The 23,871-nt window shown below is 39.0% G+C and overlaps 2 protein-coding genes across 7 annotated transcripts in view; one reads left to right on the plus strand and one right to left on the minus strand.

The window, feature by feature from the left end:
- Positions 1-18,069, plus strand: part of nrg2b (neuregulin 2b) — a 33,229-nt gene extending 15,160 nt beyond the window's left edge. For 2 of the 5 annotated variants that reach the window (XM_088376027.1, XM_088376065.1), the window contains 11 exons: positions 1,180-1,342; positions 1,819-1,937; positions 2,599-2,722; positions 5,388-5,446; positions 7,495-7,518; positions 10,781-10,883; positions 12,003-12,174; positions 12,722-12,849; positions 13,424-13,636; positions 14,958-15,141; positions 15,610-18,069. In XM_088376027.1, the coding sequence (XP_088232153.1) occupies positions 1,180-1,342; positions 1,819-1,937; positions 2,599-2,722; positions 5,388-5,446; positions 7,495-7,518; positions 10,781-10,883; positions 12,003-12,174; positions 12,722-12,849; positions 13,424-13,636; positions 14,958-15,141; positions 15,610-16,083 (1,763 nt within the window). In that variant the 3' untranslated portion in view covers positions 16,084-18,069. The remainder of the gene's footprint in view (positions 1-1,179; positions 1,343-1,818; positions 1,938-2,598; positions 2,723-5,387; positions 5,447-7,494; positions 7,519-10,780; positions 10,884-12,002; positions 12,175-12,721; positions 12,850-13,423; positions 13,637-14,957; positions 15,142-15,609) is intronic. The other 3 variants (XM_088376045.1, XM_088376055.1, XM_088376036.1) reach the window with 2 other exon arrangements.
- Positions 18,070-18,476: 407 nt separating this feature from the next.
- Positions 18,477-23,817, minus strand: LOC148404215 (homeodomain-interacting protein kinase 1-like). Of its 2 annotated transcripts, XM_088376085.1 has the most exons (9): positions 23,696-23,817; positions 23,414-23,553; positions 22,437-22,616; positions 22,163-22,344; positions 21,960-22,083; positions 20,559-20,669; positions 19,839-19,913; positions 19,453-19,744; positions 18,477-19,386 (listed from the first exon to the last, which is right to left on the minus strand). In XM_088376085.1, exons 1-9 carry the CDS (start codon positions 23,730-23,732, stop codon positions 19,361-19,363), a joined length of 1,167 nt encoding a protein of 388 aa, XP_088232211.1. In that variant the 5' UTR covers positions 23,733-23,817; the 3' UTR covers positions 18,477-19,360. The 2 variants fall into 2 exon arrangements, with proteins under 2 accessions (XP_088232211.1, XP_088232205.1); XM_088376079.1 differs by having other exon boundaries at positions 18,477-19,744.
- Positions 23,818-23,871: the final 54 nt, after the last annotated feature.

Raw genomic sequence — 23,871 nt, forward strand, 5'->3', positions numbered from 1 at the left:
TCCCTGCAGCCATCAGCAAACGTCAAAAAGAAGCTTTCAACTGAGTCAGTATGGGGATTTACTGGAAATACTATTGTTCTACAAAGCAGATTTTTACAATTTTTGTTTAGCTGTGGAGTTAATCTGTCAGACAAAATATACTTTTAGCAAACTGCCTTACTTACTGTGTGTTTTCTTTTTCCAGAAATACATTTTCCCCCCACTATCACAGAAGAACATTTGATTGCAATGTTAAGACAAAAAGTGGGACTCCTGCTTTGTTTGATGTTGGCCGTGCATCTAGTAACTAGACCTTCAGTGGTTAGCATCCAATTGGATCCCTCTGCAAATCGTATGCTATTTGCCGCTTATGGGAGGTTTTATGTAAGGAAGGGTATTTGGTGTAAAAAAATTAATTAATCCAGATATCACTACGACCACATTACATTGAAAGAAAACATTAATACTATACAAACGCTGTGAAACTGTTCCACATACCCTTCATCTTCAGGAGCAGATGAAAACATCAACTAATTAAACAAAGTAAATCAATCATACTCACCAGAGATGCTTATTATTAAATATATTATTGTGTACAGATCGCCATGGATGTGTTTTACCAGTCAAAGTTGGCCGTAACAAGTTTTGAGAAAATCCTGACATTATCCAGAGCCAGGGTGCTGGCCCCGTGAGGACCAATTTGAAATGTGATTGGTTTAAGAATCAGTCTTTTTGCTAATATAATTTAAATTATACTGGCCAGCTCTATTGATTCTGAAGGCCGTGGGTAGATTACAATGACATGGCAGCACAAAGAAGCTGACATTTAATTTGAAATAAATAAATACATTAATTAATTAAATTAATTAATTAATTCTGAAACCATTTGGGTTAAGAGGAGCACTATAAAATGACGAGAATAGACTGGAATAAATTATTACGATTGAATTAAGAGGTTAAGAGGAGCACTATAGAATGACGAGAATAGACCGGAATAAATTATGGCAATTGAATTTCAGCAAATATTTGAATTCAGTTTGTCAAGGTGGGTCAATGCTCCTGATTGGGTTTGGCCATGACCACTGTGAAACACACATAGACACACAGACACATACACATGAGTATACACTCATGCAACTAATTGAAAATGTTTAGTGTGTTGTTAATCCAGTGAAAGCAAGTTTATCTCTTTTTGTCCAGCCTCTGTTCCTAAACTACGACTGATGCAAGGCCAGTCTCTGATGGAAGGGGATAAACTGTACTTGAAGTGTGAAGCGTCAGGGAATCCAAGCCCTTCTTTCCGCTGGTACAAAGATGGACATGAGCTTCAGCGAGCCAGAGACCTCAGAATAAAAAACAACAAGTAAGTCCGTCAAACTTACTGAGTGATGTATTAATACTGTATGTTTTACATGTCCACTTCACTTTTCTTAGGAAATTCTAGATGAAAGGTAAACACAGTTCATTTCAGGACCAATTTTTCTGCTTCTCTTTTCTATGTGAAATAAAAGAAATCACTTCCCGACATACGTATTTTCCGTTTAAACAGAAAGATGAGTGAAAGTGAAGTTCTCCCTGATTTAAATTGACAACAGTGAAAAGATGGAATTAATACCATTGATGATGATGACAAAAACATGCATCAAATTGTTATAGTAATTTAAAATTTGAGAATAAAGAGCAGTCTTTTTGTGCTTTGTAATCATTTTTTCTAACCAACCATCAGGAGCAATAATATGTGATGAATGTCAATTTGGATTTTGGTCTAATCAAATATGAATCATTTATTTGTATCTATCTTTACCATAATTTTTCTGCCTTTCTTTTTTTCTTTGTCAGAAAAAACTCCAAGGTGCTGATTAGTAGAGTGCGTGTGGAAGACTCTGGAAACTACACCTGTGTGGCTGAAAACTCAGTTGGACAAGAAAACGTCACAAGTATTATCAGCGTGCACATCTGTGAGCATTTGACAACTTGAACTTTTTTCTTGAACCATGCTACAACTCTGCTGTAATATATGTAAGACTGACTATGTAAGACACTTTTTTATACAGTCGAACTTCTATAAATGCAAAACTACTTTACTAGACACAAAAGCCTCACAAGTCTGGTGCAAGGGGTCGGAAGTCTTTTCCCAGCCAATTTGTGCGGTGTCCCTCAAAATCCGGGCGCTCAAAGGAATCTCCCTACCCACCTGTCGTCTTTTACGTCACATGCAAACTGCTTTCTGTCACCAGATTATCAGGTGCATAAAGGGCGAGGCTGCTCTGTGTGCCCACACGCTAGACTGGGCTAGCACTGGCACAAAATTAAAATTACGCCTGTTTTCACGCCGTGGGCAAGGGCGCCAGTCTACCAAATTAGGGCTCTAGATATTTTTACCTGAGTGGTGCCCATGCAGAGTAGAAATGACAAACACAAAGGCTTCAAAGCTCAAGCTAGAAGTGAACCAGCATGATTCTTGTGGAAATGCTAGACTCTTTCACCATGCTCCTTTACAAATCGCCTCGTAGTACGTTTTTGTAGAGCCTTTTTACAGTAGTTACACGTCTGGTAGGATATCCAACAAGAAACCTTGAGGAAAAAAAAGATTTCACATTTCTTGTGTTTACCTCATAGTAACCACCACCACCTTGTCCCTGGGTGTGAGTCATGTGAGGCATTGCAACGACACGGAAAAGGCCTACTGCATCAACGGTGGAGACTGTTACTTCATACATGGTATTAACCAGCTTTCTTGCAAGTAAGTTGAGTTGTCTTCCATTTTCTCCATGATCACAGTGCAGTTAATCCTTCTCTTGTTTCATGTTGTCCTGTTAGCAAAAAAAAGGAGTTGTCCCTTTCTAACTCAAATTGGGTTACTGTTAACTCAACTTTCCATTGATATGCTAACAGTTAATATCGGTAGTCACAATTTCAGTACCCCAACCGATATTTGAACAAAAATCGTGGAGCAATACAATATTCATTGGCATACAAATATAATATTTAACTTCATGCAAAATGACTTTCAGTCGTAGAAGTACCAATTTTCGTTGTTTGCATGACTGTACAGTATTATGCTGTATCAGGGATGAGCTCTTAAATGCTGAAGAGGGATGCAATTTTTCAGCAGTGCTACTGGGGGGCACCAAATGACAAAAATGCCATTTTATATATGGACAAAACATGTTTATAAGTACGCTTTTCTAAATGCATGTACTGTATAAAGGCTGAGCCAACAACAAACAACAAAAGTGCAATTAAGACCTGTTTCCCGTCTAGTGGTGATCGGTGATATTAAAATGTAAAACTACAGTGTACACCTATATATCATCAGCTGGACACCCACAGATTTGCATATTTACTGATTTGTTTCTCAATAGTTTTCAATATCTTGAATTTTCCCTTTTTTTCCAGAATCCTTTCTCCCCATCTTCCATGTAAAACACAAATTGAATATTTATCAGTGTTTTTGAATGAATGAATCAAGGGCCGCTCGGAGTGCCGCCATTTGCCTATCTCTGGTCTGTCCAGCATGTGTCCAGTGATCAGCTTGGGGTGTATCCCACCTCTTGCCCAAAGTTAGCTGGCACAGGCTTGAGCACACCTCTGACCCCAATGAAGTTAAGCGGTACACTGAATAGATGGATGGACAGTGTTGGTTTTAGAGGGCTTGATATGCCCTTTTCATCTATTTGGTAGGGATGGCATGGTCTTGCCATCAAGGGGCATCATCATCCTGTTCAGTTTGACATGACGAGATCAAGACGACACCTGACAATTGCTTGCCACGGTTCATGGAGAGAAGCACATAGCGCTTGAGCTTAGAGTGTCAAAGAGTGTTATCAACAGATGCAGAAACAGGAAACATTGGGCCAGCCTTGGAAATGTTCATGGATCAAATACATGCTGTGCATTGACATTCAGTTCCTTGTAATAAATAGACCAACAACTAGTGCAAAAAGGCAAGAGGCAAATAAAACAGTTGAACATGTGCATCAAAAGTCACACTACGGTCACATTAAGGTCTATACGAGGGCAGGCCAACCAGTCAGAGATTAAGAGCCCCATTTTTTACTGTGTTACTGCAAAGAGCCACATCATACACATGAGCACACATAAACTATAAAAGAATAAAATAATTCAAATCAAGTATTAATTGTCTCCAACCACATTGTCTATTTGTCTCAGTAGTCACGTTTATAGAAAAACAGAAGGCTGTAAAATGACAGACCACAATGTGTTATGAGTCAGCAACGTTATTATTCCAAGCCAGACAAAAATCTTGAGACTACTAACGATATAAGAGTCAGATGAACATTCTGTATCCATTGTTGTTGGAAATACACTTTTTTTTGTATTTTCAAGCTGTTGTCCAAGAATTAAAACAATGACAGACAGTTGCGAACTGCAAAGGCAAAACTCTTCATTCATTTTCTAACACAAGAACAATAGAAATGGCAAAAGGCAAAGGCAAAACTCTTCATTCATTTTCTAACACAAGAACAATAGAAACTGAAAGGGCTATTGGTGTATCTGCGCTGTTCTTGAATAACACCAGGAATGTATCCATCGACTGCAACGTGACAGCGGCCATTCGAGATGCAGAAGGCAGAGGTTTCAATGCGTACTACAAAAGCATAAAATCAACCATTTAGTATTTGACTGAATTTAGCTGACTTGGTTTGTTAAGTCAACTTCCACATCTGGTGGGAGAGCAATCAAACTTGGGTCTTTTGTTTCCTCGCAAAGTCTTGCGTAAATCACGTCCCTAGGTGTCTGATTGATTGTCATGTTTCTAGTATATCTTTGAGTTAATAGAGATCATCATAAGAGCAAAAATTCCATAGCCATCAGATCCACTAATAATGCATCTTGTCAGCTGCCAAAAAGTATCGATTTAGAAATCCTTATGATTGCAAATCATTGCCAAATATGAGTAGTAGTATTGAGTCGGTCAACTGAGTATTTGACACCTTACCTGAGTTTATGTTCGTTTTACTCATTAGGATGTGCAAATGTACCTAATGAAGTCCCTGGTAAATCTCTGTACATTTCATGTTTCTGTATGTGTGTGTGTGTGTGTATGGAAATGTAGGGGTTGGGTGTTTGCCGCCCTTACCAGAGTACCATCACATGATTTTCATGACTGTGATGATGCCCTTACTGTATCACTTGTATCATGGATTGATGGCGGTGATGTAACAGTATGCAGGACATCTTTTTTTTTTCCGTACTTGGTGGATTGTGGTTTTTTCTAATTCAACATTCTCTGTGCTTTCTTGTGTCTCTTCCCCTCCCTCTTTCTCCTCCTCTCTTTCCTGTCTCTGTGTGTGTTAAATAAATCCCTGGCTCTCCCACCCCTGTTTAACCTTTAACCCCACACCCTTCTCTTTCCCCTCTGTGTCTTGTTTTCCCTCCATCAGGTGTCCCAATGACTATACGGGGGACCGTTGTGAAAACTCCGTCATGGCCGGTTTCTACAGTATGTTCATTAACTCTCGTCTGTGTCCTTCCACTAAGATGCAGCATGCTAAATTAGAGGGGTTGTACATACTGTATATACAATATATGTGTGTCTGCATGCTATGTGCTCACTCGTTTTTCCACTACTCCTCTGGTCAAATCTGTCATTCGTTACATTTGAGGTATATTCTATACCCTCTCAAATTGGTTCAGAAGTTTCCATTGTACAATCAAAGGAAACTTTCCTCATATACTGTAGTGGCCAGGGGCTTTTTAATTCTTCAGCTACAGAGGATATCAAAGTCTACTAAGCTTGAGAAGACAGTATGAACCTTCACAAACAGATATCAAAGTCTATTAGGGTTAGGGCACTCCTCATTTGTATAGATTGATTTTTTTTTCACAACTTTAAAGAGTATTACTGCCATTGAGACTTACATGTCAATGTTGCGCACTTTGAACAGACGTTTGGGCTGAACCAGCAAAAAAAAGCAACAATTTAAGTTTCTCAACAGTACTAATATTAAAAACAGCAACTTCTTATTGACAAATAAAACAAGGGTCATCATCCTCATTTTGAGTGCAATAATTTTTAGTGTAACTGTATATTTATTGTGTTCATAAATTTGTGCAACATTTCATAGTAATATTAATTTAGAAATTATAAAGATTAGAACATAATATGTATTACCACCCACTGGACAACCTGTGGATGATACTCGTTTGTTTCCGGGACCCACAGATCGTGACCATAAGTGAGGAGGGTAGGAATGTAGATGGACTGGTAAATGGGAGAGCTTTGCCTTTCGGTTTAGCTCCTTCTTCACCATGACAGACCAGTACAGAGTCCACAACACAGCAGATGCTGTCACACTTAATTTAACTTTTAAAATGTAAAATGAAGAATAAATAGCGAGCTGCAGTGTGTAAGAGGAGTGGATGGCTGCAACAGAACAAACTGACAAAAAAAGACTTGTACTGCGGTCGGAGGCGTCCCCCTCATCCTGAACGCAACTTGTTACTATTTGACTTATATGGCTGGACTGATTGACTCAATGGCACATATGAATAACGTTCTAAATAAGTACAAAATAAGTGCGCTTCATTTGTCATTTACGACGCTGTAAAAGACTAAATAAATAAATAAAAGCTGGAATCACCCCAAAATAATCAGTGAAACAGTCAGGCCGCAAAAAGTGAACAGGGATATAGCGAGGGAGCACTGTATTTGCTTCCATCCTCAAGACTGGTCCATCAGCTTTGTTCTTGTGTTTCACAATTTTGCATTGCAGTGATCTTTCAATTTGTTTGAAAGAACACTTTGTGCTGTTTCAAGTTCATTTCGATACCCTGCTCTCTGCTATACATTGTTTGGAATGCAAAGCCCTGTGTGAATGTAGATCAACTTTGGGTGGACAAGCTCATCTTCTTTCTTTAGTGTTAAGGCATGCAAACCTCATGTAAGGCTCCAGCAGGGATGGGAGACATGAGTCCAGTAGGAATGCTTAACTAGAGTTGTCATTATTCAAATGATATACAGCATCAACTTCATTGTCTTTACATCTTCATCTGTACTCAGCATTTGTTAGATGTCATCTCACTGCTTTTATTCCTCTGTTATTTTTTCTTTGGTGTTGTTTTGTTTTTCTCCAATGTTCTAAAAATAGGCAGTATTCAATATGGCAGTAAGTGCTGTGGCTTCTTGTCTTACTGTCTTTGTCTGTATGTCTCTGCATGTACTTTCCTGCCTGCTGATTTCTCCTTTGGTCTTGATTTATTGCATTTTCTTTTCATTTGCTTTTGAGTTTTGTGTGCTTCTGGTTTTTTTCCTGACATTTTTGGGGTTTACAGAGCTGAGGCTGTGTGGCTTGTCTGTCTGTTACTGGACGGGCAATAGGCAATGTCAGTCAGCCCGACTGACAGATTCCAAAGTACTAATGAACTTCCTGGTTCAACGTATACAGGGAAGCAACGTAGTAGACCGCAGATCCTCTCCAAAGTGGACATTATAGCTGACCGTTGTCTGTCTCTTTCCTTTTTTACCACAACAACTTTCTGTGCTGGCAGAGCTTCTCAGAATTGAATTTATGGGTATGGAACATTACTATTTATTTTGCTGTGCTTTTAGCGTTTGCCAAGATTGTGTCACAGTCACACATTATTGTGCCACCTTCTTTTTAAAACCAACAAACCTGTCACTCCTTTTCTTCCGCCCACTAACCTAATTTCAAGATTTGCTATCCCTCTTCCCCTTTTTTGCATGCACTCTTCTTTATAGACTAATGTGGTTAAGGAGAAAGAAAAAGGATAATTGAGACAAATACCTTAAAGCTAGAAAGGGCAGAGGCAATTCAAAGGGAATGTAAAGGGCCTAGAATGGACTGGATCATTTGGAATATCACGACTGTTCAACGAAAGGGAATATGAAGAAATGGTAGTGGCCAATAGTTTTGCAAGGTGTTGCAAAGAGCAACAAAAGCATAACCAAATTGTTTGTCCTAATTATTGTGCCCTTCATTGAGTCAATGTCAGAGATAAGACACAGAGCGGGGCTGTCCTAAATCACAAATGCTGTTGGTGCCGCTGTGCAGGCGAGCTTGCCTTCCCTATTCCCTTGGCTTTCTGTATCAGTGCACATTGATACAAGCACCAATTCCCACTCAGGCCTTTTATTTAGGAACCATAACAATCTTCCTGAAGGTGAACTAAAAAGTTAGGTCAAGATGACTTTTTCAAGATGACTTTTTTTTTTTCTACTTCTCTTGAAAACTAGCATCACTTATTTGCACTGACCAGCCACAACATATCCAGCGCTTTTGGTGGGAAAGAAGTGCCCATACTCCCCTCATTCAACTATAAATTATGCAATTGGTATCAGCAAATCAGAGTTAATTTATTATTAAATGAATATGTAATTGACAACAAATACAAGTAACTAATTAATAAATTACTCACTAATTATAATAACATTTTTGTCTGAGTTTGAAAATGTCCGACTGCAATTAAATACACCTCATGTCTTGTGCGCATCCAGCGACATTAATGTTTACACTCACGTTGACGCTGGAGACTTGCCGTACTTGCCAACTTTGCACGTGGAAAATTCGGGAGATTTTTTTTTTTCAGAGCGTATTGACCCAAGGTTTCTTAGCCAGGTGTCCAAGTTTTTTTTAATTTTTATTATTATATTCACCACATGAAGGAAAACTATGTTGTACAAAGCGGTTTGTCTGTGTACAAATGACCAATTTTATGTAATGAAATGAGTACCAGGAAAGTCTGAATAATAAAGTTGCATTGCAAATGCATTTACTTTGCAGTATTTAATGCCCAGCAGTGTGTGCGCAGTGCAAATTAGTAAATAACAGCATACAATATTTGAACAAAGTGCAAAACAGTTGCCCGGTGACTCAAGGTGGGCAATTTAACCTTCAATAATTGTCCGTCCGTCCTCACATTCATGTTGCAACTTTAAATCGCCCAAAAGTTATAACTTTACAATAACTTACTTTAACCAGAAACTCACTCTGCATAGTAGCCAAGTGTAGAATCAAATTCAAGTTGGTTATTGCGGTGTCGTACAGAATTTTATTTAGCGGCCATCAGTGGGCATCCTAAAGCTGAGGCTCTCTGGGGCAAAGGTTATTTTTTCCCGTGTGTGTCGGCGTGAAAGACAGGCTAACCGCAGAGTTTTTATAATTCATAATATCAAACATTTAATGCTCATTAGCTATCTGATTTACTTTTCCCATTCACTTAACTTACGAGCACCCACTGGTTCCGTTTCCAACAGAAACTTCTGTGTGTCGAAACACTCCAACAGACGGACTCAAAGGTTAATCAGCACTTGACCCGTATTGGGATGATTACACGGACAAAGGAAAAACCACTTTTGTCCGTCCTTAGCACACCCTTTTTTGTACTTTCTTGTCCCTCATCCTTCGTCTGCAAAGTGGTCGTGCGTCGGGGATGTACGGACCGTTCTGTCACTGGGAAATTTGGTTGACATTCGGGAGTCTCCTGCATTAATCAGGAAAGTTGGCAAGTACGAAACTTGTGCTGTATAATACATATTGCTTTTTACTCTTGTGCGGTTCATTGAGGTAACCAAAATATTAGCCACAGAGTGATCTTGTTTCGGATGACATGCAAGATCATGGTCATGATGTTGTGGCTGGTTGGTCTATTTGACAACAGTGTGCTAATTTGAACAATTTGATTGTAATTGGTGTTTGTATATGACATTGAACTCTTACAGTGATGTAAACTGGGGCATGACCAACGAGCTTTTAAAATCCACTTGAAGTTAATGAAAGCACAGTCCTATGTTATAGCTTCCGGGGACTACTTTCCTCCTCTTGGACACGCCTGTTTCCCTATCAGCCCTGTCCCGCTTCTATTCCTGTCATGTTTCCTCCCAATGCTCCTTATGACTTTTTTTCCCCTTTTCCCCTCGTGTGCCCTAGTTTGCTCCCCTCATTATTGTGTTGTTGCTCTTGCATCCCTCATTGCATTCCTTTTCAGTGTTACGCCACAGTACGGTAATAATTTACAAGAAAGCATACTGGTGTGTGACCCACTTACTAAACTTCAGCTAATAGGTAAGATCAAATTTAAAACTCACTATTGTCAATATTATTTAAAATGTCTACAAATTGAACCAAACTTAAGGAAAATCTATTCAACATAATAATTTGAGATTTATAACTTTATAACAGTGGGAATGTCTCAACTAACTCAATATATTAAAAGATCAAACAAAATAGAAGTTGTGATACTTTCCAGAGCCCAGAATTCATTTAGCTTTGACACAACATTTAATGCTATTATTGTGGTGTAAACACTTTTTATATATATATATATGTAATTTATTTTTCCCGATTTGCCTTCATGCAAGCATGTGTTCAAATGTCTGTTCCCTCTCATAATGGTCTGTACAATGTTGTCTTAAGTGTGATATTTGTATGACTGAAGTGCATTGAAAACTATTTACTTATACCATTTAACAATTTTTGCACACACAGTTTATAGTAGAATTAAGACTTTTCAGTTATTTCAATTTATCCAGTTAGGCAAATTAAATAATTAACACACAGCGCAAGCATCGACAATAAGAAAATGGAAGGAAAGTTTGTCAGGTAAAAAGTATTGAGTACTGCAATGAGTTTAAAGTAACAATAAACTATCAGATGTTGCGGTGCATAACAGGATAACATGCATTCCGGTATGCGTGTGTTCCTGTGTGGATGTGTGTTGTGCATGATGTGTACGCCTGTGCTGTCTGCAATGCATAAATGTGTGCTTTGTGTGCATATGAACGTGCGTATTTGCACGTGTGCGTTTTCTGTCACAGAGGCCGAGGAGCTGTACCAAAGGCGGGTGCTGACGATCACAGGAATCTGTGTGGCCTTGTTGGTGGTTGGCATTGTTTGTGTGGTGGCCTACTGCAAAACCAAGTATGTCCTTTGAAATATACTCTACAAGTAATACCTGATTTTGAAAGACGTCAAACTGATGCAGTGTGAAATGAAAAGAAAAACAACTTGCTCATCTGTTACATAAAATAAAAATAGGGTTACTTGAGAAATTGTATATTTGCATCTAAACTTTTCCTCATTTCAAACTAATTTAAAATAATCATACAATATATGATTATGTTCATGTGCATGTCATATTATTTTTATGAATGCTTAATGCAGGGAGGGGATTTTTTTTTTTTTGTCAATGCCACTGGGCATGACAGGCCACTTCAAAAATGACCAAAATGCTATTTTCAATATGAACAAAAATACGTATATGAATACAATATGCGTGCTCTTAATATGTTTCATTTTTAATCATACATTTTTCAGTGCATGTACTATAAAAGATTCACTATTCTAATCCAACAGTTTGAAGCAAACAACAAAATAACCACATACTATATTTTTCCCTCTTTTCCCCTGCATTAAAATTACCATTCAAGGACCTCATTAAACTCCTGTATAAGAAACAAACATTAAGTGCAAGAACTCATTTTGTACATCTTTCTACAAAAAACACTCTAAATTTTAATATTTTAGAGTTAGTACAGTAAAATTGTCCAACATGTCATTTCCAACCCGCTATAAATTATTAGGTTTATTCCCAGTGGGATATTAGGCAGTATGAGACCCAGTGTAGAGCAATAAAATTTTTAAAAGTACAGCTGTAACTGAACTCTTTCGAGCTGTGTGACGACATAGCGCAATGTGCGCCACTTAGAAGTAGTGATGCATGATGCCACCAACAAATGTCATGTTACATAAACAGACCTATTTATTTATGCCTTCCAAACAGGGGACAGAATTACGCTAGAAAGATAAAAAAAAAAAAAAAATGACACAGACTGCTAAGGGTCTATGAGTGCGAATACTCATCCCAAGGACTTCCAACCTATGCCATAGGTTCAAGCTAAGAACAGATGCAGTAATTCTATTTTCAAGTAGTGTTGTGTTTCAGCATTCACAGCTTCTTTTTCACTCATTTCTCAATGAGCTGCACAGGAATATTTACTCGACAAACGAGTTATGGTTTCCCCATTATGTAACTTACAGGAAGCACAGGAACAGGATGCAACATCACCTCCATCAAAACCAGAATCAATGTGTGGAACAACCCAACCGCATGCTGGCCAACGGGCCCAACCACCCCGGGCCTGGTCCCGAGGAAATTCCCATGGTTGATGTGAGTCCAAACAGTAGAAACATACAGCAGAGGCAGGTACAGGTAATTCTGAAGTCAGAATTAACTAATAGACATGTTCCTTTATAAACAAATGGACACACATAACACAAATTATACAGCTCAGTATTTAATTCCAGGTCCATGACGAGTGGTTTTGTTCACTTTGATGAGTTACACACCAATAATGCTAACAATGCATGCTCATTAACTGCTGATTTTGATGGGGGCTGTCTGTATGATGATTCTGTATGATGAGGTCACACAACCTTGTCAGAGAAGTTTTCTAAAGTGTGCAGGGATTAGTATGAGAATACATATGGAATGTTTTTTTACTTTGCATGAATCAGAGTAAAGCCCATTCCCAAAATTATTTTGAATGTTGTGTTGAACTGTATTGTTCAGGTTGTCTCCCTAAAATGAACCAGAAGTGAAGCATTTCATTCATCTATTCATCTCATCTATTTGTGCTTTTTATTTATCCCATTGCCCTGATAAAAACAAATGAATGGCTTGCTTGGACAACCTCAAAAGCCCCCAAATATTTATGATCCATTTTGCTCAGTAAAATGTGTGTGTGCGTGATTTGCAGTACATCTCCAAGAGTGTCCCCACCACAGAATGTGTCATCAGCCATGGAGCTGAATGTGCTGGCAACTATGCAGGCAGCAGAATGTCTACCCGCTCACATCACTCGACCACTGCCTCACATGCATCCAGGTAGCTCTTACGTATGAAAGCCAAGGAAAAAAAAAACTGTATAAAGAAATAGAAAAGACAATTCACTACATATCCCAATATTCACGGGGTGCGGTACAATTCAATGACTGTTTGATTTTAAAGCGCAACGATTCAATTTGATTCGATTCGGTGGGATTACGATTTGATTCAATATAGCGCAACACCGGTTGAGAGAGTATGATGCTGTTTCTTGTTATTTACATATCCTTGTACCTATGCATGAACTTATCACCATTAAAGATATACCTCTGCGAGGAAAGAAAAGAATTTCCAATGTTTCTTGATACATTTTATAAAAACACAATTTGGTTTGAATCATTTGCATGCACTCACATCTTTAAAATTAAGACTTTAGATTAAATTATTAATAATTATTTAACAATTAAAACAAATTCAAATTTTGCGATTAAATCTGTTTTTTGTCACACCACTAATAAATAGTAAACTTTTTAATAGTTGTCTGTATAATGTGTTCCTTCACCCTCCTCACTCTCCTTTTGACTCGCCAGTCCTATCGTAACCTTTTAAAGTAGTTCTGTACTTACGCCTGCAGACATGAGGAGCAGACATGGAGTATGGAGCGAACAGACAGCATGAATTCAGACTGCCAGTCAGGTGGCCTGTCCAGCTCTGTTGGAACCAGTAAATGCAGTAGTCCAGCTTGTATGGCAAGGAGAGCCCACTGGGGCTGTACTGATGTTTCCAGTCCGGGAATGCAGTTTGGAGATTCCTATGACTCACTAAGAGATTCACCTCACAGTGACAGGTAAGAAAATCTCTTTCTTGCATACATGTGGTAATTAATTATTATACACTGTCACAAGTCCCTGTCTTTGTGTTTAGTCTTGTTGAGATCATATATGTTTACTTTATTTTGAGACATAATAATACAATCCAAATTTCTTTTGATCAAGTCGCTTCAGTGGCTAAGATTCTTTAGCTTCCTGCACCTTTGAATTTCCACCAGTTTAAAGTTGTTTGATAAGTCTTTACAAAGTTCAGAAAATCCTTTTAGCAAATAGATCCCAGGAAGCAATGTGGCAAAATGGTCTGCATGTTTACCTCCCAGTCAAGAGGTTCTAAAATGTAATCTTGGCTCAGGCCCTCCTCTGTGGACTGCCTCAGTCAACCTGTTAGAATATTCTCATTTGTGGGATAAAAAGTAATATACACTCCAAAACAATAGGGGGAGCCATTAAGGTTGAAAGTCCACTCATTCAGTAGACTTCTTTCCTCTCTCTTTAAATTTTATGCCTCATTGAGACAGTGGTCGCACAAAATCTTTTTAGTTTTCAGCGACATCTAGAGGCAGAAAATATGTACAGACGCCATTCTGCATTAAAAGGACCTTGAAAGTTGATTATTTCTTTCAACATTTTCACTTTTTAATACCAGCACCACAAACACAATACAGTGATAAAATGACAATGTAAAATGATCTATGAATAAATACAAATAAAGTAAGCACAGACATATTAATACAGTCCTGTTTTTTCAGGTATTTGCTCTTCTATTTTTATAAAGGCTTTCTATTTTTATTCCCTACATTTGAAAATGGATATATGTAATTTCTACCTTTTTGTCATAATTAGTTGCAGTTTCCAAGATTTTATTTATTTGAAGTGGAGAAACCATAGAGCAGGAATCAGAAAAGTGTTGTTCCCTGAGTGATACAAACAATGTGAATAAAATCACATTTGCTCAGGCATCAACAAGGCCTACATTGTATGATCGTTTGTGAAGAACAACCCAACCATTTTTATCCGAGCTTGGGACCAGTGCATGATTTTGGGTCACGGACTGATAATCGGATCCACACCTTCTGCATGTACCACTTAAATCATCGGGACAAAAAACACATGTAATTTTGGTGTATTTTTTGTTGTGTGGAGTTACAGCAGCCTTTTTCTGTTTGTACTTTTTTTCTGTTTTATACATACGTACAAGAGTTTTACCAAAGCAAATTTCTACAAAGGAACAAAGTATACTTTTGCCACCCCTGAAGGCTTTACAACATGTCAACCAGAAAAATAAAATATGATAAAATGAGTGAACACTGACAGTGTTGACTTTCTGTCCATGTGCAGGTATGTGTCCGCGCTGACCACGCCAGCTCGCTTGTCTCCGGTGGAGTTCCACTACCCGCTGCTGCCGCCCCAGGTTCCTACCTTCCACATCACATCACCCAACGCAAGCCACGCCCTCTCCCTACCACCTGCCACTGCAGCCTACCACAGAGATGATGACCAGCCGCTGCTAAGATGCCCTGATGTAAGTACACAAGCTTTGTACGTCATTTCCCAAGATGCTGGTTGACTCGTCATTTGTTTGGATTTTGTTTCCCCATTGGAAATGCAAATTAGAGAAAAGTCATTTCCAGTATTCCAATGCTACCTTATACGACCTTGATAAAGTGTACAAGTGTATGTGTCAAGTCTAGTGTTTTGTCAAGTCCATTTTAGTGGTTGGACAGGGATGACCAACCAAATTTGCTCAGATTATCCTGAGACCCAGAGAAATTTTTTTGAATTTAATTTCTTATACGCTGCATAATTTTAAGGGGTGAAAAAAGCATTTCTACAGTAACAAAAATGTCAAAACAGGTTTTTATTTATTTTTTACAATATGTCCTTTTGAGAGGGCCTCGGGACTCGCTTATGGCAAATGTGAAAAGCTTGTAAGCTTAAATACCGTTTGCTGGCAGAGCAAATATCTGGCAAGTGGTCTTCTTTGTTTCAGGATCACAGTTTGTACAGGCAGCCTCGACGACCGCGTCGACCCTACCTGACGGAGAGCACAGGAAGTCTCCCATCCAGTCCCTACCGTCTGCCTGATGAAGAGGCATATGAAACCACGCAGGAGTACGCCTCCTCAAGGGAGCCTATCAGGAGTCGACGGCGCCCGCGACGCAACCGACTCAATGGACACTTATCTCAGAGGTCAGCGGGCCTACGGGACTACAGGTCACAGAGCTTCAGCCAATCAGAGGAGGAAGAGGAAGAGGAAGAAGATGAAGGTCAAGGGGAGCACACGCCTTTCCTCAGTATGCAGAACATGAACATGGACCTGCCTTTAACCGTGCCAGGTTTCCACTCATCGTCAGGGGCCGACGCACGGACTCACAGCAGGCTGAGTCGGCCGGGAAATCGGAGCAACGGGCAGAGTCGCAGCGCACAGTCGCAGCGCTTCAAGTCAGACAACATGCCCCTTTAAGACTGCACCCCCAACCCCCACCCCCACCCATGCAGACCTGCCCTCCCACGCCACACACACACCACTCCACCTCGCACACACCTCTTCCTTCTTCTGGACTAGAGACATGCACCAAGGAGAAATATTTTTATTTTGTATAACAGACAGATATTGTAAACAAATGAAATATTTATTTTGATTTCAGCAAAAATTGTCTACTAGCTAACAGCAAAGACTTTTTTTATAATGGGGGGAAATATTTATATGTAAAGGTTTTTTGATTTACAGCAGTATGAGAGACGAAAAAGTGAGAATTACGTGCCAATTTTTTCACAAGTTAGATAAATAGAATAATATTGTGGTGCCTTTTGCTGTATGCTCAAGTCGGAGGTCCCATTGAGTTTTGTAGCCTTTCTTATAAAGACTTCTCATTTTTATAGAGACCGATCCTCTTCCTTACTTTAGCTTTTTTTCTTTCTCTGATTTGGGATCCTCCTCTTTTTGAACTGTGATCTGATTATGTCATCATGCAATATTGAGTCTTTCTGTGTAAAAGTTGTCTGTTTACATAGTTTTGATTCACGCAACGCACTCGTCTCACAGACGCATTTGGGTAGTTTTGTCACTTGGATGAATATGCATCATTCATTTACATCTCTGCTCACTGCCCGATTTTTTTATCCTGTGAGAAGTGGAATTGTGACTGGCGATGCGACATCACATTCTGATGTACGTGATCAGGGTTTTGAGAGTGTGTCCACAGTATGTGTGAGAGCCTCATCAAGCCTCATGTGGGTGGTGTCTTGTTTTACTAGCACGTTCCTTTCAACAATCTTCGCGCTGCCAGAAGCTCCATTGCACTGACCCTTCCCACGTGAGCAGTCTTTGGCCTCCCGAAACCCACCTGTTGAAATCCAGCCTGACTCTGGCCTCCTGTGGACTGCCAAGCCCACATATTTCCTATGCCAGCAGCTTAGAGCCGCACTGTGTCTCAGGACTTCCCCATCACATCACAGCCAAAAGACTTGAGCGGTGAGCGCTCGTCATCTCGACAACCTCTGTTCGCAGGCCAGAATCACCCTCCAGCCCCACCCACCCTCACTCCCCTTGACCAAGTCTGATGCGTTCAGGTGAAGGGTGCGATTAAGAACGTGTGCGAAGAAAATGGAAGAGACATTCGCTTTTCTTTTTGAACATCAAGAGGTTAGTGCTGTGTGAAAGTGGTCATGCACGTTGCAAATGAGTCCACATCTGTTCACATCTGACGCCGGGGCGTAGCACAGAATTTCGTGCACCCCATGCTCACTCTGGGTTCATTTCTTTTAGTGCTACTGTAATGTTTGTGACACTCTGAGAAAAGTCATCACATTTCACTGCTCTCATGGGAAAGAATATTATTCAAATGAAGGCAAGGCTGGCTCAAGGCCAATCGCTGGTGTAACACTTATTACTGCATCCTGCCTTGATATGTATCTCAATACTTTTATTGTTAAACTTATGTTGTTTGGTCACCTTGACTGAATGCTCTGTTCTATGTTTGTCTCCGCCTACCCCTTTTGTGTCTTTCTTTAGCCCTTTGAGACCTTTTGAAACATTGGTGAATCAAGGCCCCATCCTCTGCACACTACAGTATTATACGTAGTAGTGGTGACACCAGAAACCCGTAGATTTCAGATATGTACAGTGCATTGGGTCTAGAGAGCCTTCCAGGTTCAATGTATCAAATACAATAATCTTCACACTTTATTGTTTTCACACAGGAGATGCATGGCTCACGGTAAAAAAGAAAAGAAAAAAAAAGTATATTTAAAAAGAGAAAACCCTTCAAACCAGGGGTACAGTTAGAATGATTTCAACAAAACACATTATTTGGCTTCTTGGCTCTGAGATCTGCCTAGTTTTGTCTTATTATCACTCGAATCAACCTGGGACTTGCAATGCGGAAATACTGTGAGGGTAGTGTGCTTTTAGAGCTAGTTGAATTGTAAACACTCCAACCCTCTTTCTCCTCACCTTTTAGCCCTCCAACCTGGACATAGTACATGCAACACACATTTCATACACAACTAAGCACATACACTTACATATATAAGTACATACGTGATCACACCTACAACGCCCTTCCATATCTGTGTATGCGGCGCGGTTTGGCTCTATCATGTATTTTTTTTTAAAACAAATTCCCTTTCTTCTCCTCCCCCCTGCATGTCCTAGTGGTACTGGTAGTTGGGTGCATGGATTAAGCAGTCAGCAAACTGTTTCTTTTTTTCCACTTGGTGAAAAAAAATTAATGTGTATTCATTTTAACATTCAGCAATAAATCCCCTTATCTTCAAGTCCATCGTTCTTGGAATATGCTAGATTTTTTGCAAGTTTTATCAAGAAAGAAAAACATAAAGTTCAAGACCACTCTATTCATATGAAAATAAAACTTTATTCCTACCATTTAAAAAGGCCTGTCATCTTTATGAAAAAATAAAGATTCTTTCTTTTGCTCACTGTAGTTCCTACACTCTCATCCAGTAAAGTCAAATCCACTACATTTGCAGAGGTGTTTTTCATCAACTGATCTGGTCCAAGATGAGGTCAACAGTACATTCTGGCAGGAGTCCAATTAGAAATGAACAGCATACAATGGTGATAGGCATAATCAGTCATTAGTCATTGAAATTATCATCCAGAATTTGGTCAGTTCTGTGCAATTGATATTTTTACACAATTGAAACAAAAATAGTGGTTTACTTGGCTGCAACCAGCACCAGTCTCATCGACTTTTTTTTATTTTCCCCATAGTTTTTAAGGGTATTCAGCTGCGGCTGTGGGCGTTATTGTAAGTCCCAACCGTGACACAAATTATTTAAGCACACAGCCTGAATCACAGATAACTACTCCAGAGGTCTGTAATGCCAATGGCAACAGAATATTTTTCCACTTTGATTTTGGAAGAGATTGTATGTACACTTAACACTAGTGGCGGGAAAATGAAGCTTCATTGCTTCATGAACCAGTTGTATTTTTTTACTCCTCTAGATGGTAGTTGATTTTAAATGAAGGGGTTCAAGTCAATATAATTTCAGGCCAATGTTGAACTGAGAGGAAGAAAAAAAATCAACTGGTTCATGAAGCAAATTTGAAGCTTTCACTTTCTTAACTACTTAACGCATTTGCCACAAAAGCTAGGGTAGAAAAACAAGACAGAAACAAAACTGAGTATCAACTTCAACAACTTAGGCATATTTTTGCAATCATAGGCATGTTTTGAGTGCACATAGGAGAAGGAATGTCCGGGCTTTGTGACCTACTTGATCTTAGCTGCACCTGCACCTTCAAGCAATAACAATAAAATGTTTTTCTTCATCCAGTAGAATAAACGTTTGATGCAGTGCATACCCCTAGTCTTTGAAGGGTGTTTGTTCCTCATATGCGGATGTGGTGGAGAAGCAGTGACACATCTGCAGCCCAGTTTGCTGCAGGTCATGGTCGTCTGTTTGGTGACTACTTGGACGGCCCGATGAAATCCCTGAGAAAGATTGAGATGGCAGCCATTGTACATGTAGCTTCTAGTGATGAATGGATGCTTGAGAATTTTGCCGGGTGTAATTCTCTCTCTCTGATCCCACTTGAACATTGCTTTTAACAGCTCAAAAAAACTGTCAACTTCCTTGCTTCTCTCTGGAAACATCTGAATAGTTTACAAACATATTTAAACAGTCAGATTCATAGAACTCTTAAACATAGCACTCAATTCGTGTGAGATCTTGCTCTCAGCGACCAACCTTGAGCATTTCTTCCAGAGAGCGTATCTTTAAACTCACTGTGTCGTTTGACTCGCCTGAATATTCTTTGTGTGTCTAAAAGTGGGAGACAAATATTTAATGATGACAAGTCAATGATACTTAAGTGGCAAATATTTTGAACAGCAAAGAATGGCGACTGTATTTCCAAACCAAGTATCATTATTTGCAAAAATTTTTCAACCTATTCTCAATTGAATACATTGCAAAGACAAGGTACCAAATGTTCAACATGATCAATGTTATTGTTTTCTTTTTTTCCGCAAATAGTATTCGGGTGTTTTGAATTTAATGTCCGTTTGTAGTTGGAACACACCCAGTTACATTTATCAATTTCAACATTTAGTACCTTGTCTATGTTGTGACCCTTCCTTGATCAGTCACAGTATCATTGTATATGGGTTTGTGTGTCCTTATGATAGAAGCTAAGTTGCCAACAAGTACGGTCAACTAGGCCAGGGCAAAGACAAACAGTTGCGGCTCGTCAGTAGAGGGCACCAGCCACTTAAATAAAGTAATGAAAATCAAATAAATATAAACATACCTACCATACCGCCGGGTGCATACTACATCATATCAACAATATCAGATTCAAAAGTAATTTGAAATAAAGTAATTTCAGTCAAAATGGCAAGTTTTTCAATCGTTCTTACAAGTTCAAAATTTTTTCCTTTTTTTTTTAAATTAAAGTTTCTACTTTACCTTGAAAATCCACTGATCCAAATCAGTCTTGTTGAAAAATTGCTTTGTTAACCTTCCAGCTTTCAGAACATTGTCTGGTGGCAGCCCGAGGACACCAATCATGCATTCCAGCTAAACAGATAACGATATATCAATATTATTATAGGATATTAAAGTAACCTAAAACGCAAGTGGATGTAAAATGACATACAGCATATAAAAGAAAAAGTGTATAGAACTCAAATAAATCTGAACATTTAAAGGCATTAGTTTATGATGATACACTTAAATAGTTGGAGAGCACTTTCATCATTGCTTCATTGGCCATGTTATACGTTTCCCCCCAAAAATAATGGAAATTGACTAACTTATTTTGCATTATGCCGGTATTGTGTAAATGCAGCTCAATAAAAAGAACTTAACCGCCTTCCTTACTATATTACTATATATTACTACCATATTTCTTCTCAGAGCTTCTGTATTCTAATTCGTTGCAGGATCATCCACCTAATCAAATAAATGCTCATGTTTTCCAGGTGGTGCCACAGGATGAAAGTAATTTGTTATGACACCTGAGAAGACCTATTTTTGTGCAAGTCCGGTGAGATTTGCAGTGTAAATCTGCGCAGGGCTGGGCTACACTTAGGTTTTGGTATTTCCAGACTCATGCAAGCTAATGTGGCAAATTTTAAAAGGGGCTTTTTGCGCTATTGCGAGCGTGAACACAGTCAACTTGATTTTGTGGCAATCAAAGCGGCTCCTCTTATTCCTTTTAAACGCTGTGCGCAAGAGAAACTCTGATAGTCCTTGACAGAAGTCACTGATTTGCTTGAGTCCTGCAGCAGGACGAGGCGTGCACAAGCACAAGCTGACCTGCATGGTTAGTAAGTTGACAAAAGAAAGATCACAGATCTTGGAAGTGGACACTCATAGACCACCTTCAATCCAGATTGTGCATATCTGTCTGTGACCACCCTCCCTCCCATTGCTCTGACATGGCCAGGGAGAATATTTTTTCAAGTACCTAATTAGTAATATTGGAAATACTACCATTACTACAAAAAATTATTTCAATGAATTGATTAATAATAATAGTAATAATAATAGTAATAATAATAATAATAATAATAATTCAGAGCATTCAATCGACGCTATTGTCATATTTATGAATAAAATGCATTGACATCCACTACACGTCTGCAGAGCTCAGAAAATGCCCGCACCTCCAGCAAAGTCATCGAGATTGCATTACACTTCCTGCAGCAATTCTTAGATAGGCTTCTAGTAGGTGTGTAAAGATGAGTTTATTTTCAGCCACCATCCGACTATTTGGTGGCTGAAAGAATAAACATTGTACCTACTGAAAGCAGGTCTAAATTACGTTATATAATTCTGTGAGTTGAGAAAGAGTAGCATACTTACTAATTCATAGTCTGTGGTTCCCAAGAAAGGGAAAATGCCAAGTACCATCTTTAATAATACAACACCCAGTGACCAGATGTCTATGGCCTCTGCGTAAGGGAGTCCAAGGATAATTTCTGGGGCTCTTTTTGAAGAAAAAAAAAAAGAAATGAAACACAACACAGAGTACATAAAATGGCAACAATCTTTACAAGATAACCAACCTGAAATAAGCAACCTGTCTCATTACGACCTTCTTGGCTTCATGTCTGGTAAGAGCCACACTGAAGTCAATCAGCTTCACTGTGAATGGCTGCTTTACCTGATCCACCAGCATGATGTTGTCTGGTTTAACATCACCATGGATTACTCCCACAGCTTTTAGTGCATCAAACGCCGTGGCAAGCTGGATGGCATCACGTACAGTAAGAGATGAAAAGCCAAAAAACAACACATACTGTATCAGTGCCTGTGATAAGATTTATTGTTCATCCTCACTTGCTGAATGATGGGTCTGATGTCCTTAAGATCAATACAGCCATTTGCCTGAAAATATTGAGACAGGCTGATATCCAATATTTCGAAGACCAGATAATTGTCGCTGGAGAAGCCACCATAGTACTTAACAATGTTGTCCCGATCCAGTCTAATGTCCATCAACAACTGTAGGATGGATGCCTGGAAACACAAGTTTGATTATGTACAACATCAATCTGTGTTGTGAAGAAGGACGAATACGAAAGCTGTTGTGGAACAGCCACTTTTCTTAGCAATGATTTACAGCAGGTGTTTCCCCATGTGAAACTCAAATGTGAACGAGCAGCAACACTAACAGTGTCATCCATTCTGACGTTGCCTTTCTAATTTCCTAATGTACAGCACTTTCTGAAATACATTTGAATGAAAACATCCATCTGTTTTCTATGGCAGCCAATCGCAACGCTCATACATATTATTCACACATCCTTAAAAATGAGACTCTTCAATTAACCGAATAGTCATCATTTTGGAATGTGGGAGGAAGCCAAGGTAGCTAGTGAAAGCCCACATAAGCGTGGGAAGCACATGTAAACTCCACACAGGAGGTCCGGGCTAAGGTTTAAGCCCAAATGGAACCTCTGGGCAACAGACCTGCGAAGTATTATTCCAATGTGCTGCCAAGTGAACCTTGGTTTAGCAAAATATTTTTCTAGCGGTTTGTATGATAAATTAATCGTTTATGTTTTAGCTCAATCTCAAGAAAAGAACATTTGTTAGTGGTTGTAAATCAATAACCCTGCAAATTGGATGCAGAAAGCCTTTCGAAATCCGGTAAGTTAAAAGTCCGCATTCTTCATAGAATTGACGAGACTACATGTAGTAGGCAGGGGCTTTGCTTTGTCAGACATTTTAGGATCCCATCACAACAAACAAATCAAATATTTTAAAGTTTTCTTTTGAAATCACTGCTAATAAAAATGAAATCAGAAACACACCTCACGATGGATGGTCCTCCCTGGCCTGGGAATCTTCACAGCCATGTTTTCTTTTGATTCCCGGTCCAAACACTTGAGTACAACTCCATAGCTGCCTTTTCCCAAGACTTTGATTGTCTTATATTTTTGAGGAAGGATTTCTGAAATGAGGATGAAAACAGACCGATGTTAACAAAATTCCTGTTGCAACATTCCTAAACTCTTCTCCTGCCTTTCATGATTATAGTGACATATGGATTATATAATCTAACGTTTAAAAGGTGGGTATCTCAAACTGTATACCTTTTAGTTTTAAAGTAATCGGGTTTTTTTGGGTCATGTTGAATTTGTCATTTTAATTAAGGTACATTAGTTATATTGTTTGTATCTTTCTTCACTTTTTCCACACGTGTGGAAACATGCATGTTTGAAATGAAGTGATCTAACCTTTAATTGACTTTGGTTTCAAAGTTATGTGA

This window comes from Syngnathus floridae, chromosome 1 (genome assembly GCF_059516105.1).
Source record: "Syngnathus floridae isolate MCC-2025c chromosome 1, RoL_Sflo_1.0, whole genome shotgun sequence".
Lineage (NCBI taxonomy): Eukaryota > Metazoa > Chordata > Actinopteri > Syngnathiformes > Syngnathidae > Syngnathus > Syngnathus floridae.